This window comes from Dipodomys ordii, unplaced genomic scaffold (assembly GCF_000151885.1).
Source record: "Dipodomys ordii isolate 6190 unplaced genomic scaffold, Dord_2.0 Scaffold5, whole genome shotgun sequence".
NCBI classification, from domain to species: domain Eukaryota; kingdom Metazoa; phylum Chordata; class Mammalia; order Rodentia; family Heteromyidae; genus Dipodomys; species Dipodomys ordii.
Genome location: NW_012267221.1, coordinates 27857511 through 27876570, shown reverse-complemented (window position 1 = coordinate 27876570; position 19060 = coordinate 27857511). Strand labels below are relative to the sequence as shown.

General features: G+C 36.4%; 1 protein-coding gene across 1 annotated transcript in view; it reads left to right on the top strand.

Annotated features, from left to right (window-relative positions):
• Window positions 1–17058, top strand: part of Ccdc141 (coiled-coil domain containing 141) — a 159808-nt gene extending 142750 nt beyond the window's left edge. Inside the window, exons 21-25 of the mRNA XM_013028181.1 lie at window positions 126–309; window positions 2515–2627; window positions 7043–7159; window positions 13702–14549; window positions 16689–17058. Coding sequence (XP_012883635.1) covers window positions 126–309; window positions 2515–2627; window positions 7043–7159; window positions 13702–14549; window positions 16689–16956 — 1530 coding nt within the window. The 3' untranslated portion in view covers window positions 16957–17058. The remainder of the gene's footprint in view (window positions 1–125; window positions 310–2514; window positions 2628–7042; window positions 7160–13701; window positions 14550–16688) is intronic.
• The last annotated feature ends 2002 nt before the right edge of the window (window positions 17059–19060 follow it).

Genomic DNA, 19060 nt, shown 5'->3' with positions numbered 1-19060 from the left:
TGGATCATTGTTACCCCTTCCTTTCCTTGTTGTTGTCCCACTATCAAGTCTGATTTTTATCTAGTCAACATAAAGAACGTTGGAAGGCTAACTTCTTTAATCTGCTATATTCCGTTTTAATTTAGTGTAATTTTTGGTATGAAGATGCAAGTGCCACAGTTGTAAGAGTAGGAAAATATTCTATGGAGTGCAAAACTAAGGAAGCTGTGGAAATTCTCCACCAACAATTCAATAAGTTTATAACACCCTCAGTGCCTCAGCAAGAAGAAAAAATTCAGGAGGTTGCAGATCTTGCTCAGCGCTTATATGGTAAGATTTTTCTTAAGATATCTCCATTAGACAAATCTATACTGAACTTCATCTAACAGATACCATGGTCCTCGCTGTACTCACAGGCTCAAGATAAAAGCAGGAAAGTGAACAGTAGGAAAGAAATTTAGGCAGTAAGAGTAGCCTCCTGATTTTCAACTACGTGTATCAGCCCTCCTTCTCTAGTTGCTTTTCTCCTTTGTTCCTCTTGTACCCCTCCAGGGCTATAAATGCAGACCAATACTCAGTTTATATAGATGGAAATCAATATAATTTCTCCAAAAGTGACATCTTAAAAAGCACACACTGTCCAATGATAGTTTAAATTGACTGGAGGCTACAGCCCTCTCATTTCTATAACATTTTAGTTGATGGAGAAATTAATTCTCCTCCATCTTCTCACTCGTGTAATAAACAGGAGAGCTCTAATGATCATTGTACAGCTTCTGTACTCCACTCCATGATTAGGAAAGATAATTATTGTTAGCTTAAATGTCCTTCTTCCTAACAGGGAATTCCAGATAAGAAGTGCCTGGCCTGGCCTGGAGAGCTCTAATGAGTAAATTCCACGAATTCTCTGATGTCATTTTAAGAGACCAAAAATAATTCCCAGTGGTCAGGCAAAGGCAGCCTAGAACCAGCAATTTGTGGTTTCACTTGGCTCACTGCTGTGGTCAAATGTATATTTTTGTCTTATATGATGAAGCACTACCTGTGGATAGTCATAAAAATGTTCTGGAAAAATAAGTCTGCACTGTAATACCTAATTATGAAAATATTGGCAATGACCTATTTATGATTTTCCAAGAGAAAAGAACAGAAATATAGATCAAGATACATTGTGCTTCTAAACTGATGTGTTGAGTGGTAACTCGTTTGTACAGCTACTTAAAGATAATGAAGATATAATTTTTAAAAATGAAAAAAAATACTAACAATTCAAATGGAAAAGTCAATGAAACTAGTAAGATGCCTCCTTCTTGCTGCATTTATATATATAAGCATATTGAGCCTTTTGGAGGTACCTTAGTATTGTGGGTGTTCACCTATTGTGCTTTTCACACTAACCATCTGTTTATTTGTTTTCTTTACCAACTATCTGTTCCTTAAAGACTAGGGAAGTACAGTAAATTGACTTATTGGCTGACTGATTACATGCAGCTTTGACCTAACACGATAAAAAAAATCAAAATCAAAGAAATAACAAAGTGAAATATTTTAATTCTTGAATGTTTATTACACTGTCCAGTTGAGACAAGATGCTCTCAGTGAGCCTCATGTTTTTGTCAACTGTGTTTAAATCTGCAAAACCTGCCCCAGCTCTTAATTTTGTACAATTCTGCTTTCCAAAAAGTAAACAGTATTTTAAAAAAAACAAGGTCTTATTTTGGTGGAAAAGTAATTTAGATTTCTTAGAAAGGAGATGTTTTTATAGTGGGAGTTGGTGGCATCATGGGAAACCTGAATAAAACAATCTCTATGCATTCTATGCACCATGGTATTTCCTAAACAGGTGTCCTTGGAGACCTGTGAATACCAAGTGGCTACTCTATATTTTATACTCTTTATTTTATACCATATTTCAGTGCCTATTCAGTTTCAGAATGTGATAAATATTCACAAACACCCATAACACTTTACCTCCTTTCAATCATACAACAACTTGTATCCTGTTTCATTCTTATTCCTGATTCTTACTACCAGCTGACATACACAGTTACTTATCTATGGTCTGGTTCACCTCACCAAATTGTTAACTGTGAGAAAAGAAGTCTTGCTATTAGATTACCACAGCATGGCACATACTAAATACTCAAAAAATATTTGATTAATAAATAAATCATTGAATGAAAGCTGGGTGCTGGTGGCTCACACTTGTAATCATAGCTAGTCAGGAGGCTGAGATCTGAGGATTGAGCTTCAAAGCCAGCCCACACAGACAAACCCAAGAGATACTTATCCAATTAACTATCAAAAAGCCATAAGTAGAGGTGTGGCTCAGGTGGCAGCCTTGAGCAGAAAAGCTAAGCAAGTGCAGGAAGCCCTGAGTTCAAGCTCCAATACTGGCACACATACACAAAAGAAATTGTTGTGTGAATAATATGATTAAATACAGGAACAGCGTGAATCTTCATCTCTTCAGTAGGAGTTGTATGTAATATTGATTTGGCCTTTAAAAATAGGCTTATCCTTTTTCCTTCCAAGGTTTTGAAGAAGGGCAGAAATATGCTGAGAAGATAGTGATAAGACACAAAGAGATTCTCGAATCTATTACTGAATTATGTGGGTCTCTCACAGAGCTTGAAGAAAAACTGAAGGTAATTTCTTCTTTCCAGAATATGTATTTTCAAGTGATATAAATAAAAATGTGTTGATCAAATGTCTTCTGGTGCAAAGATGTTCTACTAGAAATTCTCAAGAGACATAATGTGCACATTTGTTTCACAGCATCCTAACATAATTATCTGGGTGTTTGTGATAATTAATTCTGTTTCTTTCTCATCACTGCTGAGAAAAATGTTGCTGGGTATGAAGGCTAAGTACAATTAAGGTGTGTCATTTACGTTTTCATGGATCATCTCCTAAAGGATAAATGTACACCATTAAAACCAGAGTAAAGTCTATCTAAAGTTGGTTTATATTTGTGTTCATAAATAATAAATGTGATGCTTTTTCTTCCTCTAAATTGCAGAGAAAATAAATCTGATATGCAAGTATTATATGCATTGAACATTTAATCTCATGGAAATATTAAACTATTATCACCTTCCATGCAATAAAAGAGATAACTTAAACATAGAGAAAATGTTTATGTCTGTATTGAGGTAAAAATACAGAGACAACATATGTGTTTTGTCTATGACATGTCAACATTTTGTTTGATAAGCACTATTTTTTACAACTGGCTGGATGAAATGGCTATTTAGTGTAAGGGGAATAGCTATATGATTAGGAGGTTAGACTGTTTTAGAGTATCAGTCAGCACAGGGCTGAGTTTTCTGATGTAGTAAGTGGGTCACCATGTGGCCCTAATGATTGAACATGAAATTATCCAAAATTACTATGATCATTGTTGCTATTGAGGCCTAATAGTGATCTGGCAGTTTGGAGCAGAACCATATTTATTTTGTAAACCAACCATTGTTGGTTAGTATAAATTTTCATGTCATGTATTTGAATGCCTCTTCCATTCAAAAAATGTGTAAGACTTTAATTCAGGGATATTAAAATTCTAATAGATACATCAACTTGCTTTTCATAATTTTTAGTCATAATGCCATCTGTAATGTATAATTGAACTATCTATCTTATTTTTTCACAATATTTACCATTTCCTCCTCACTTCAACCTGCTTCTTCCCCTGTCTTCCCATATATGGGCTGAAATCTCTACTTCCTAGGGCTTTTTGTGCTCCATTGTCTGAGCATTCTTTTCATTTCTGCTGCACACCATCAACTTAATGAACTCTTTCTAAAGTATTTTCCTTTCCAACTTTTCACCTTCATGGTGATTCTTCCTGAAAAAAAAAATCTATTTCCACAAGACTCTGTCTTTTTCATTTCCTATTCCTTTACCTCTCTCTGTATCCAGGATTATGTGTGCTCTCTCTCTGTGTCTCTCTGTGTCTCTGTCTGTCTGTCTGTCTCTCTCTCTCTCTCTCTCTCTCTCTCTCTCCCAACCATCATTTATATTCTCCTTTGCACATGTCAGGATTCCTCTAATTATACACTCACATAGATTACTTTCATATACAAAGTTCTGCTTTTATCACTTCACATTCAGAGCGCCTCAATATAAACTGCATTGCTAGGTTAGGTTCAGACTCTCCTCATCTTCCCCTGCTCTGAAACTGCTGCGCTGCTCTTTTCATCTTAGGTTTCCGGCTCCCTGGGCTGCTCCACATTCACTGCTGACTCCTACTTCTAAGCCTTTACCTCAACCATATGACTTCTCTCTCTTTTCCTCTCTCTGGTGGTATCAGGGTGTGAATTTAGAGCCTCACTCTTGCTAAGATGGCTTGATAGCTTGGCTGCACTCTACCATTTGAGCCATGCCTCCAATTGGCTTTTTACTGGAGATAGAGTTTCATGGATTAGTCTGCCAGACAGATCTCAAATCAAGATCTCAGCCTTCTGAGTTGCTAGGATTATAGGTATGAGCCACCAGTGGCCCAGTTTAAAAATCATGGCATCTCTAAGACCCAAATCAAAATATCATTCTCTCTATCAATCTTCCTAGTTGCTCCTGTGCTCATCTGTCCTATCACTTGTATTCTTTCCTAACTGTCTTCTGCTGTCTTCGCTGCAATAACAAGTACCATAGGACAGATAGCTTCTAAGCCACAGAATTTTTTTCATAGTTCTGGGAGGTTGAGAAATTCAAGAACAAACACGGGCATATTTGGTGTCCAGTGAGTACCCACTTCTCGTGGTGGAAGGAGGAAAAGAGTGTCTCTCAGCTCTTGCTGACAAGGGCACTAATCCCATTCATGAAGTCTCCACCTCTTCCTATCACCTTCCAAAAACCCTCCTCTTAATACAATCACTTTGGAGTGATGGTTTTAACATATTTAGATCATCACAATTATCACCTGTACCAACTATTACATCCCAATCACCTGCTTAATTATACACATGAAAATCCTCTGGCTTTTACTCAGTTTAGTGTCCCATAGGACAATAACACTATATTTTGCCTTAACAATTTTTTTTTCAGAAAAGATTTTGTCACCTGAAATAAAAACCCAAAGAATTAGAAAAAAAGAATAATCATTGAGTAGTTTGAAAAGGTGTGATTGGAGTGCATGGGTCTAGACATGAGAAGAACCTCTCTGGCAAGAAAAGAGGACATCAATATTGTTCTTATGAGTTAGAGCCTTAACAAAAGCTCATCAATTAATAACATGACAACACTTAACATATCTCTGTAGGAAAGCCATGCATGTCCAGTTCCCTTATTTTTCAGATAGTATTACATTTCTCTTTTGCAGGGGTTTTTAGAAAGTAGACCCTAACCAAGTGTCAATGACTCACATCTATAATCCTGAATACTTGGGTGGCTGAGATTAGAAGATGATGATTCAAAGCCAGCCTAAGGAGAAAACTCTTCAAGACCCCTTTAATCAATAGCTCGGTGCAGTGTTGTCTGCCTCTCATTCTAGCTACACAAGAGACTGAGATCAGGAGACTCATGGTTCCAGGACAGTTTAGGCAGAAAAATCAGTGAGACTCTATCCTAAGGAAAAGTGGGTGTGGTGCTGCAAGCCTTTCATCCTAGCTACCAAATTAGGCAAATTATGGTCTGGACACACATATGGGCACAGAGAGAGATGCTATCTGAAAAATAACTAATTCAAAAAATCTTGCAAATATGGCTCAGCAGTAGAGTGTCCGCCTAGCAAGCTGGAGGCCCTGAGTTCAAACCCCAGTACTACTGCTACTACTATTACTACTACTACTACTACTAATAATAATAATAGTAATAAGTGGACTGAGGAATTCATCAAGACTAAAATAGTGATAAAAATCATTTCTAATTGTACAGATTTGATATTTTGAAAGAACACACATACAAATATATGCACGTATATACAACTTGCAGTGATTTCTGAATAGCCTTCAGATTCAGATAAGACAAATGTCGTTTTCCTTGTTTTAAGAGTGAAGGGACTGGTCCAAAGACGGCCAACATGCTTTCCTTGGGGATCTACATTCAGCATAGCTGGATCGGAATTTGAACTAGGATCTAATTCAAAACCTAGCATGCTTTCCACAACAGCTGCCATTGTGGAATTAGACAGCAAGTGTATACTAGGACAGAGTGACTCATCCTGTAATAGAAACCATCCTAGTTTTTGAGTTGATATGAAAAGCTAAATCTCCCCTGTAAGATCTGCTTGAATTCTATGAGAAAGAATAGTATGTGTGTACTTTGGTGCCTAGGTTTGTCCCCTTAAGTCCACCAAACGGCCGTGATCCACATGGAACAGGAAATTTGTTGCAGATGAAATCATCATCTTAAGCTAGTTTGTTCCACTACTTGGGGCACCAGTGGCTCTGTTTACCTTCACAAAATCTTCTTGTTTTACATTCTGGCTCTGGAACAGCTTGCAAAATCTTCACTACTTACATGACTGAAATGCAAAAACAAGATAATATCATCCCCATGAATTATCTGTGTTTTCAACTGTTGTTCTCCTCTACTATCTGCAATGATATTTTCTTCTTCAAGTGTCTCCCAAACAATTTGAGTGTGTAGATTTTCTGGATTTATCCTTTCTAGCCTCATAGCCACTCCTCAGACTCTCCTTTAATGGTTTTAAGTACCCTGTACAGTGTTTTCTTCCTCTAGAGAATGTCCAAGCATGCACTTCTTTTTTGTACATTTTTTATTGTAAAAATGCTGTACAAAGGGGTTACAGTTACATGAGCAAGGTAATGAGTACATTTCCTATTAGCATTATTGCCTCCTCCTTACTTCTTTCCCTGGTGGTCCTTTGAGCAATTGGTTTTTATTGGCAATGGACTGTATCAAAGCGGCGAGGCAGAAGGAGAACTATAAGCTTGAAGAGATAATTTTGCAAGCCACATAATGGGAGTATAGCAGTCTCTTGTGGAATACATTTGCTGAACTGTTGCAAGTGGCTTATGTTTCTCTTCCAAGTGTTTGGTACATGGCATTGTTCCTTCCAACTTTCCTGGCCCAAGATCTCACTAACTGTTGGTTTGATCAGCAGGGAAGCGTTCTAAATATGAATCCAAACTTGGAGAATTTCCATGACAATTGCACTGACCTACTAAAGGAACCAGCAAGACATAAGCAGATAATATTTAAAGAAGAAAGGAACAAGGTAAAGAAAAATAATCTCAGCTGATCATCCCATTGATTCTGAGATTAGTCATTATGTATTAACAACAGTAAATTGAAGCTTTTTCATCTGTTCAGATTCAATCTCCCAGTATATATTTAATGTGTGTTTCCTCATGCCTGACATCTATCTACTACTACTTCTTATGTCTTCTACTCTTTCTCTTTGAGTCTCTTTTCTTGAATATCGAACTACAGCACTTCACAATGGCAAGCGGGTATCCACATCTATCTATCTATCTATCTATCTATCTATCTATCTATCTATCTATCTATCTATCTATCTATCTATCTATCTATCTATATTATCCTAATCACTTCTATTTCTCCCATCTCTAGTTACCTTGTTCTTTGTACGTTTATAATTCAATGCAAATTCATATTTTATTTCTCCCTTACAATACCGCCCAAGGGGAAGATAGTTGTTTTGTCATTTTAAATTACCAACAAAAAAGTCTTAGTATACAACTAGGTTGTCTTTTTCTCCCATAGAGCTGTAGATAATGTTTCTAGATACATGTGCTTTAATATAGGCACAATTTAAATACAAATACTGAAGTATTTAGATAAAATTTCAAATTACTTTAGAATCTAGGCATTTATATATAATTAAAACAGCAAAACCTACAAACATTGAAAATGTAAATTTACTATGTTTTCAATGTATTATTAAAATCATGACATCCTTTGGGATTTTTATTATAAATTATGTACTCTCTGTTCATAGCTGCCAATCATTTGTGCTTACCTCCACTTTGCCAATTTACCTGTTCCCAGTATTTCTTTCCTTGAAGAAGAAGCAACTCAACATGATTCTTAAAAGTCCAACATTAATAAAATGCATCTCTATGATACAGGAGATAAACACACGGACACAAACATATAAAACAAATGAAAAAATTCTCTCCTCGCATGTTGCAGTTATTTTGTAGACTAAGATTTCTTTTTTCTTGCAGGAAGTATATTGTTCTTTTAACTTGTTTATAGGTCTTTTTGCATGGACTAGATATATATCAAAATCCACTACAATTATTCCACCACTTAGATAACAAATACCATTAAGAACACTGCCTTTACTTGAGCCACTTAAACCTTAGGTTCTCTCTGAGTACAAGAAAAACAGTCCAGCCCTGATTGTCTTCTTTGATTTAAATCTTGCACCAAGTGATGTAAATGGAATTGCTCAGAGTTGCTCAACCTCACCAATTATGGTTAAAGAATTCTCTTCTGAGGGTGGGGAAATTGCTGTCCTGTGTCTGGTACAATAGCCCCACGGTCCCCTTCTGCGGTGACAAGAAAAATCCATAGAGTCAACAGTCCCAGTTATCTACATCAGATCACACCTTAACTGAGAACAAACAATAAATGCTAGCAAGTATACAATATTTCTAAACATTTAAAATCTAGTATCATACTATTAACTAAAACTCTGCACATTTTCACACAGTATAAAACAAGCACGCTGGGCACCAGTGGCTCATGCCTGTAATCCTAGCTATTCAATAGGCTGAGATCTGAGGATCACAGTTCAAAGCCTGCCTGGGCAGGAAAGTCCATGAGACCCTTTTCTCCAATAAACCACTCAAAAAACAGAAGTGGCACTGTGGCTCAAGTGGTAGAGCGCTAGTCTTGAGCTAGAGAGCTGAGGGACAGCACCCAGGCCCAGAGTTCAAGCCCCACAACCAACTAAATAAATAAATAAGATAGGCACATGTGATAAAAATTCAGAAATAAATACTTCTGTCAAAGCAAATACACTTATTTATGTTTACTGTTTTCTCTTGTTTTTAATTATTTCTTTTTTTCTTTCTTTAAGTAAGTTTTTTCTTGTGAAAATACCATACAGAGAGGTTACAGTTATATGAGCAAGGTAAAGAGTACATTTCTTATCAAGCATTGTTGCCTCCTCTTTTGTTTTTCCCCTACCATCCCTTCCCTCCCAACTATGCTCCCCAATACACCTAAATTGTAAAGTTCATTTTTCAACATAGTGTCTTGTACATCTCATTGTTACAATGGGTCCACCTGTATCCCTATTTAAACGTTTTTTTTCCCGTCCCCTCCCCAAATTATACCGACATCAAATATAGTGAAAACAGGGGTTATACTGTGGGGGAGGAACATACAAACCAACAAAAAAATCACATGGTACCTTATAAATGCATTAGAAACAATAGCCAGAAAGAAAAAACCACTTGTGTCCCTATCTTGGGGTTCATTTTGCTTAACTTCATCTTATCTGGTCATATGTACATAGCTTTTGACTAAGCAAACCTGATTCCTTTAAGTAAACCAAAAAGATTTGCTTTCACTAAAAATAAATTTTATTTGCATGTAAATTAAAAGGTGTAATAGATGACCAGTTATTTAAAATAAAAATGGAAGTCATCAGCTACAGCTGTCAACATTTCTCTGGCTGGCATCATATACACATCTTGGTGTAAGTAGAACAGACAGCATAATGAAAGGGTAGTAGTAATCTTCACTCTTAAGCAGCTCAATCACATTAATCCTCTAAAATACACGTACACACATACACACTCACATGCACGTGCTCACACACACCTACAAACAAGTTAAATGTAATGGTTCTTCAAAACACCCTGTGAGCAGATAAGCAGTGCCAAGTAAAATCTTGTCCCGGAATTACTGCATTCAATTCTAATAACCTTAGAAGGTGTACTCTTTCTCAGAAAATTGAGTTGAAAAGAAGACATACTAACCATTATAAGGAGATACCTCAGGAATTGTCACCCAGAGATGACAAATGCAATTACTGAATTTTCTGACCCCAAAATATAGTCAATGCAACATTAGACAATTCAGACAATGTAACACAGTACCGCTAACAGATTAGTACTGCTGTTTTATCTCCCAAGTGGTGCGAGAGCTAAATCCACAGTAATATCTGAAAACTCCAAAGGTTAAATGAAAGCACAGAGTATTAACAGACTTACCTACAGTCCTGGAACTATTTGGTGGAAGATGAGAGCTTCTGATAGGAGCGTATAGGGATGCCGAATTTTAGTACTAGGCAGGATTTAACAATAATCTGGTTTTAAAAAAAATCTCATTTTTTAGCTATGGTAAATAATGCTTCAATAAACATTTTACAATTGAGGAAAATGAAGGCAAAAGAGAGTAATCACCTTGTCTTCCAAAAAAAATTACAGAAAGTAACATCATAACTGTGCAGGCAGTTCTGATTTTTAGCCAGATACCTTTTCCACAAATCAAAGGGGGTTCCAAGAAACTAGTACAATAAATGAACTGTTTGGTAGTGGTATTATAGATTTCGATGCCAGCCTTTCTCCTCTGTCTATTCATCTGATCACATGAGTATTACTAATGTATTACTCATGGGTGTACTTTTGTACCAACCAATTTAGCAAAGTGTTCTTTCAAGGAGCACAGCCCTAGGCCCTGCAGCATCTGGATCCTGCAGCAGACAGGGAAGGTGACATGGAGATATTGGCCTTGGTACAGTTAGGAGGGAACAAAACATTCTTCTACCACCTTTCTATTCCCTTCTCTTCATCCTTCTACCCTCTAAATGCTCAAGCCCTTTCTTAGCTGCCAAAGCCCATGGTCTTGTCCAGGAGCACTTTTTATAAAAGACCCCCTATGAACCCCAATTTTCTTTGTTTTTATCTCACTTTCACTAAATCCTGATCCTGCTAAAGTAAGATTGTCTGTAGTGAAGATACTTTGCAAGATAAAGTGTTATGGTATTCTATTAAGTTTGCCACAGGAAAGCTTCCCCACTCAATCTACTTTGGGGATTGATCCTGCCTACTGAGGTGGGTCAGAATGAATATGATTATGCATTGCTGGTGGCAGCAAGGGTTGAAAATCCAAGTGATTATTTCCATCAATGAAAATTAAAGTTCAGATATTACAATAGAGATAAAACCTGAGCCTATCAATTTAAGGTTAATTAAAAGTCAGTTCATCACTAGATATGAAAGTAGGTGAGATCTTTCAGGAGAAAAGTATGTGGAGAAGATGAGAGAATTTAGAGACATGACTTTTGGCCATTCACATTTAGAAAGTAGGAAAATTAAATGGAACCAGCAGAAAAAAGACAGGAAAAAGCAATGAAGGCAGTAACAGAACACATTTAGAGCTGAGTTATGTTTGGTGAATTACAGCAGAGTCCCAGCTATTTTACCAGAACTCATCAGACAGATATAAAAATATCACATCTGTACTGAAAAGTATCTCCAATAAACCACTAGAAAACCGCAAGTGTCTCTGTGGCTCAAGCAGTAGAGCACTCGCCCTGAGCTGAAGAGCACAGGGACAGCACCCAAGCCCAGAGTTCAAATCCCACAACCAACAAAAAAAATCATAAATGACATAAAAAACGGTATCCTTATTTGCACTTTAAAATAAAGGTATAAATCCCAAAAGCCAAATTAATTTACTCAGAAAAAACAACCTACATTAAACTCATCTGACTTTGCTTGTTATACGATAAGCACATCCCTGGTATCTCTTTTGAGATAAGTGGGGAAGTAGGAAGTAAATGAGTCCTGCTGCGTAGGAGTCTTTAGTTTATCAATGTCAACTTAGAAGATAAGTGTGTCTTAAGGAGACAAGTAGGTCTTTATTCTAAAGGCAGCAGTACAAAACACCTCTATCAATGCATTAATAGAGGAGATAGGAAATTTTAGTTGACTCAGTATGAATCAATGATCCCATGTGGTTCTTAAAAAGTTAAAACAAGAAAGAACTGTTACACTTTAGTAAAAACTATATATATACACCACACATACCCACACATATGTCAAGGAAATGGGATTCTACAAAGCAAATCAACTCTAGACTTAAATTAGTAGAATGAAATACTTATTATGAAGTTGAAATACTTCCATAAAAATATTTGAGAAATCCTTTTTTCCTCTAATTGTTAGTAGAAATTATCTGGTAGCATTATCTTCTATGAAAGTTAGCTTTTTATTTCAGTAGTTACAAGAAGTACAAAAAATAACATTTCCTTCTTGCATTTAACACTAACTCAAAGATAAAACAGGCAAGAATCAATAACCAATGAATGTTGGATTGGAGATCAGAGTTTAGACTTTCCTAGTGGGGTCCTTGAAACTCCATGCCTGATGCAGATAGACTGGCCTACTCAGATACTTTGGTTCACAGCCAGGTAATCATAGATTTTCCCTGTAGGGACTTTTATGACACAGAGCTAAACAGAGCACAACCATTTAGTGGAAGACAAATATAAAGCAGAGGGCCTTAAGGAGATGGAGCTAAGTAAAAAAGTGCCCAGAATGCTAGTAGAAGGCACAATCTGTAGATATAAGAGAAACAGGTTATGATGGATAAGATTCTTCCAGCTTAAACATTTTTATGTTTATGTCAGGAGTAACATATGAGCCTCTTCTTAAGACACAGATTGATATTGATGAGGGCAAAAAAACCAGGGCAGTTCAGACAGAAGACATGCAGAGAAGTGAGAGGAAAGGGTTCCTTCTTGTGTCTTAGTGAGCTTTCTTGTCAAAACAGCATGTCATGTGATCACTCCATTAATAAAAGTCTCTCTGACCAGGCTATGAAACCTACAACTGCATGTAGTGTGTCTACTTGTATTCTATATCATCCTTCCTTTTCCTAGCATGCTACCTAGTATCTACTAGGTACCCAATAAAAAGTTTTCCAGTGAAAGAATAAATCTGAAGACTTTAAGAAAATAAAACCAGTCATTAATAATGGTTTTCTCTACTCCCTTTGTATGATTGCTTAAAGATAATAATAATAATAACAAGAAGAAGTAGAGGAGGAGGAGGAGGAGGAGGAAGAGGAAGAAGAAGAGTTTTCTTCCTATGAGATACCTGTAATAGTCAAGCTCATAGAGGCAGACAGGATGGTGGTTGTCAGGGACTGGAAGGGAGGGAGAATAGAGAATTATTGTTCACTGTGTGTTAAGTTTCACCTTTGGAAGAGGAAAGGTGCTAGAGAAGGATGGTGGTGATAGTAATACAACTGTGTGAATGTTCTAAATGCCATTCAACTATGTAGTTGGAAATGAGGAAAATGTGAAGCTTTATGTGATGCATTTTTTGCCACAATTCAAAATCAAAGGGTGGCTTTCTTGAGAGAGAAGAGGGGTTATTCTGGAAGGAGCTGAAGTTTCTAATATTTAGCAACCATGTATTCACATAGAGTGGGGACAAACAAGACTAAAGTGGAATTTTCTGGTGAGAAAATTGTAAGTTGAAAGACTTGGATCCAGTCTAGCCCTTTCAGTGAAGATGCAAACTGGAATTTCTCCCTCTTAGTTTACAAGGCCTATCAGTTTGGGTTTGCAACAGGAGGGCACATTAATTACTCTTAGTCTTGGAATAATATTGATCCCTGGTTATACAAAAAAGCGCTTATGCCAGCTCTGTTAAGAGGAAACTCTGTAGGTTTACTCAAGTTGCCCTCTTGTGATGAATTTCATTATCCTCGGAACCTCAGAACAGAAATATATCTAATTAATGAAGCTCTGGCTTTCCTCCTTTGAAGGTGCCAATTCAGGAGGCAGCTATCTTGGCTGTCAATGGAACAGGGGAAGATGATGATCCACAGGACCCAGCGCAGCTATCTTCTGCCAAAGAGGGTGATGTTCCCAGCACGCTCCTGATAGAAGACATGCCATCAGAAGAATCTGAGTGTGTCTCACCTGACGACATCTCCTTACCTCCACTCCCAGGAAGCCCAAAGTCCCCCCTGACACCCCCCGACATGGAGATAGAAGACCCTCCCAGCTCCGCAGCTCTCACCGTTCACATTAGCAGCTATAAGATGCAGATAGGAACCGCAGAGGAGGCTCAGGAACCGGTTCTTCCACCACCTATTGCTTTTGCGGATGGGTGCAATGATAAGAGAGACACATGTTCCAGTCATGTTGAGAGGCCCTACCCTCAAACCAAAGCTGAGCCACCATCAGCTTCTGGAGGAGTTCAGAAAAAGAGTACTGTGTTACACAACATCTGTACTAAACATCCAGAGAGCATGCCGAGTGACGTGCATGACAGCGCTTTCCAACGGCACCCCCAGGCTCAGGGACGCTTGCTAGAAACCCAGGAGAAAATGCATGCTGATGATAATGTCACTAAAACCCAAGATAGGCTGCATGCTTCCCCTGACGTGTTCCAAGGCCTTGGTTTCCAGTCAGACACCAGCCAGGGCCAAAACAGACAAACGAGTCCCCAAGAAGAAATGAAAAGCACATCTCCAAAGAACAGTGTGATCAGCCTGGCTGGCCAGGCACCGCATTTCTCCAGGCTCCTGTCCAATGTAACTGTCATGGAAGGTGCTCCAGTGACTTTGGAAGTTGAAGTAACAGGATTTCCAGAGCCTACACTGACATGGTGGGTAGCTTATAATGACAAGCCATAAGCAGGAACATACGTAAGGACTGAGAACATCATTCTGCGCATACTAACCTAAAAGTTTAGGGCCGGCTGGCTAACATTCTATGATACCACAACTCTGTATGATTCGATCTCAGATCAAACCTCAGCACTCTCTTTGATAGTAGCATTGATTACCTTGCATAAAAAAAAAAACTAACCATCTAAAATAATAAACCAACTTAGGTTCTGCTTGCTTTTGTTCTTTTGGTTTAATATTCCCAGTTTCTAAAGATTAGGGCCTGGAATATTTTATTGTTTATTTCTACATTAACATGGAATGTTCTTAGTTTAACACACTCTATGAAATTTTTAAAAATTAAGAATTTAGATTTTTTTATTTTATGTACTCATTTTATCTTTGTCCTCTTTCCAACAGAAACACATATGCTACCTTTGTAATATTTGCTTTTTGTTGTGGGTTTTTTAAAATAAATTTATTCAATGTGAGAGGTGAGATAAAAATATTTCTTTCACATTTATAGGTAATAAATCCATTTTTCTAAGAGGACATAATAGCTGAGCTGTGAATAATGTCATTTTACTCTGAAGACATCATTATAATTGTTAGCCTGTTGGTAAAAGTAAATGGTAGATTACAGGTTTTGAAACACCTGGTATTGTTAATAGCTAAAGTAGTTATAAGTTTCTCACTATGTGGTTACTTTTGAATCTTTTGGAGCTTCTTTATTTAAGTAAATTTTTTGAGGACAAAATACCAGCTATATGACCAATAATTTATATTTATAAATGAAGATAAGTAAACTAGCCTTTACTTATCAGACTATCTCAACAGGCATTAAATCAACTGTGTCAGTCATTGTGTGGGTTCATGGCTGGTAATGAATGCGAGCCAGTCACCAAAAGAACTAGAAAGAGTTTGGTATCTCAAATTAGTTATAGAAACTTTATTTGTGTATATTGTATTCATTTATGTTTTTTGTTTTGCTTTGTTATTTTTCCAAGTGCATGGTTGTTTTATTAATCAAGAATTTTGCATCCATGAATTCAAAGAAGTACTTAATTCATTATTAAATATTAGTTTATCCCAAAGAAAAATGTTGTGTGAAGTATTTCTTGGCTTATTCCACATAAATACAATGCTAATATAGCATATATAACTAAAGAACCATTGAAACATATATGTTAGAGAACATTTAAAAGCTGTAAAAAATATGTTGCCAACAGATCTATAACAGATTTGGTCAATTAACAATTGACAATGGCTATCACTGAGCCATGTATTTGTGGGGCAAAAAATGTAAACTTATTTAGGCAATGGTATGAAAAGGTTATTCAGTTTTCCATCCATCTTTATGTGTAGGAACATGTATATACACTAACAAGAATCTAGATTACACAAAAGAAAACAATTATTTCCTTTGTTAGAAGATCCAGGTAAGTATCCATGCTCACAGAAAACATTTAGAAATATGTCATTACTGCTACAGATCTAATTGTATATAAATACCTTTTGTAATGAGAAGTGGTCATCATCTTCTGATGAAATCAATTCATAAGACTTACTTAAATGAGTTTATTTAACCAAGAAACAATGTATAAGTATGTTCCTTTAGCACAGCATATTGTAATGCTTTATGGATCTGGTGCTATGGGTAAGAAGGGGAAATGAGTCTCATTTCAGTCCAGATTCCAGGATGGAATCAGAGCAATGGCCCCATGGCTGCAGGATGGTGAAAGCAGGCCAGATATGATGGCACTGTTTTCTAGCCCAGGTAATGATTATCATGAGCCAATGGCGACCGAGTATAACCAGATGGCCAATTTTTAAAATTACAGCTTGACAGCTGAACTTTCATGTGTAATATTACAATTGCTAAGTGTTGCTAACATATTTAACTTTTCAAAATCAAAGGAACTCAATTGAAGTAACCAATCAAAGTAACTCTCTGGCTACCAGTTGCCAACCTTCGCTTGGAAGGTAAACCACCTCACTGGGAACTGTGGTTGCTACAAAATTCTTGCTACTGTTAGAGAATATTACAGTATGAATGAGTCTAATAAGCAATAGTCATGAACTTTGAAGTGATGTGGATAAATAATGATCTGACTTTAAAAACTGACTCTCTGCTTTAGGTACAAGAAGGGCCAGAAATTGTCTACAGATGGGCACTTGCAGGTTTTACACAAGGAGACAAAGCACTCAGTATTCATTCCAAAGGTATGCAAGGCAGACGAAGGCCTCTATGTGGCTCAGGCACAAAACTCCAGTGGGACTCTGTCCTCCAATATCAGCCTCCATGTGACAGGTAACCTCAGGCCACCAATCACAAGAATAAACTGGATTATGCTGTGCTTCATCTATGTTAGTGTGACCCTAATGTACTGGTTACTCACCCAGTAACTGCGGGATTGACATCCATGGACTTTGTTTTTATGAGCCTAAAGGACACTAGAATGATTTTATGACACCTTCACTACCTGACCATTTTGTTTGTTTGGCTAATATTACTGCTAGGTGAAGTAATATATTTTGCTTAGTGTTTAATGTAATGTGAATAAGTTATGTGCAGTGAATAAAAATACATTTCATAGAAAGATGCATTCAATATACTATGCAAAAGATTTGTATGCTGTTTATTCTCTCTTAAAAATAATGTATATGTTCACATAGCATACAGAAAATTAGCTAATTTTAAAATTATATCACTTTAGATATTGCTTTAATATTGCTTTTAAAATATATTGCTTTGTAGGGCATATCAGTAGAAATGTTGAAGTTGTGACTTTTAGTATTCCATTAGCCATTCTTTAATTTTGTTTTTTTTAATGTACTGATCTTATTTACTAAAATGCTTCCTATGTTGTTTCTATATAAACTACATTGTGAAGTGTGAGGATGTCACTATAAATATCCCTTCTCATGCTGATCTCCTGGGTTTGACACTGGAAGATATATGTGATGTCAACTTTAAATGGAGTTGCAATCTTCTCTTAGTTGTGTGTGTCAAATAGCAAGATGGAACACACTGTACAGGAATAGACCAACGTTATACCTATCATTCCATTGATCTGTGAAAGTCATCCATGTATACAGTTTCAATCAAGTCCCCCTTCTTCTAATCTTGATTCTGCTGCTGATCACTTTTATAGCCTATGGTAAGGCATTTCTCTGCCTCAGTTTCCCATCTAGAAAATGGGTTCATTGTCTACCTCATGGGCAATTGAAAGTTTTTAGTCTTTCAATGATATGAAAAATGGAAAACATTCATGAAAGACTAAAGATAATGATACTATTTCATACAATTTATCATCCCATTGGACCGCTGTCCATTATTTCTCTTTCTTTTTTTTATTGTGAAACTACTGTACAGAGGGGTTAAATTACATGGGCAAGATAGTGAGTACATTTCTTATCAAGCATTGTTGCCTCCTCCTTTGTTTCCCCTTCCCATCATTATTTCTCTTTCAAATGTTGTTTCTTGCTGATATAAAGTTTCCAACTTATCCCCTTGGGAGGAAATATTTTTGTGGATTGGAGTTTAAATTTCATTCCAACTTCTGAAAAGTGCATCTTTTTAAAGACGATATTAAACTCAGGAAGATACACTTAGCAAGTTATAGAACAAAAGTATGTATTATAAGATGAATTTTAGCCTTTTAAAAATAATTATCACTGCAGTGTTGACAAATGTTCTATGCCTTTCTGAAATGCATTATTCAGAAAGGAAGATCATCTTTTTGGTTATTTTAAAGATAAGAAGCAGCTGTTTTAAATTTTAAACATAGTCTGTCAGACTAGGGCAAAATCTTAAGTTGAAAGAATAATTTATTAAAGATTTTCGAAGAAGGGAAGGAATTAATTATGTTGCTGAAAGACTGTCTACAAATAATCAAAATATTTAAATGTGATATATTCTAGTTGATATTAAAATATTACTGAATGTTTATCTGGGTATGTGAAATGTCTAATCAAGTAAATTTCTGGCATGTTCTTTCTTGTGCTGCATATTCAAGTTAGTTAAAAAAAATGAAACATTATTTTTTCCAAATTTGGCACATGCCTATTAAAAACTTACATACACAGTATATTATGGATCTCATATTCTGTTTAACACTCCTATCAATTTGGTCTAATTTCAAGTATTTTTTTTATCTTGCTTAGCTGCTATAGCCCAGGTAGAAATTAAAGAGTGAAAGCTATTTATATCCAAACAGGTAAGCAGGACAAGGTAACAAATCCTCTTCCATACTATTCATACTGTCTCTCCTATTACTTTGTTGAGATTTTCTTTCCAATTTTAGGAGATTGATTGTATTTATGTTTTGGGATTGGTAGAACCTGTGAATTGCTGGTTTTCTATACCTTTTGTATTCCAGTTAATGTCACTACTTTGGGGATGTTCATCATGACCTATGACCAAGTAAGACTAGTAAAATGTCCCCCACATGAATGTATATATAAATAAAACTCAAATGTACGGTATACCTGGGCTATTCATTGGTTA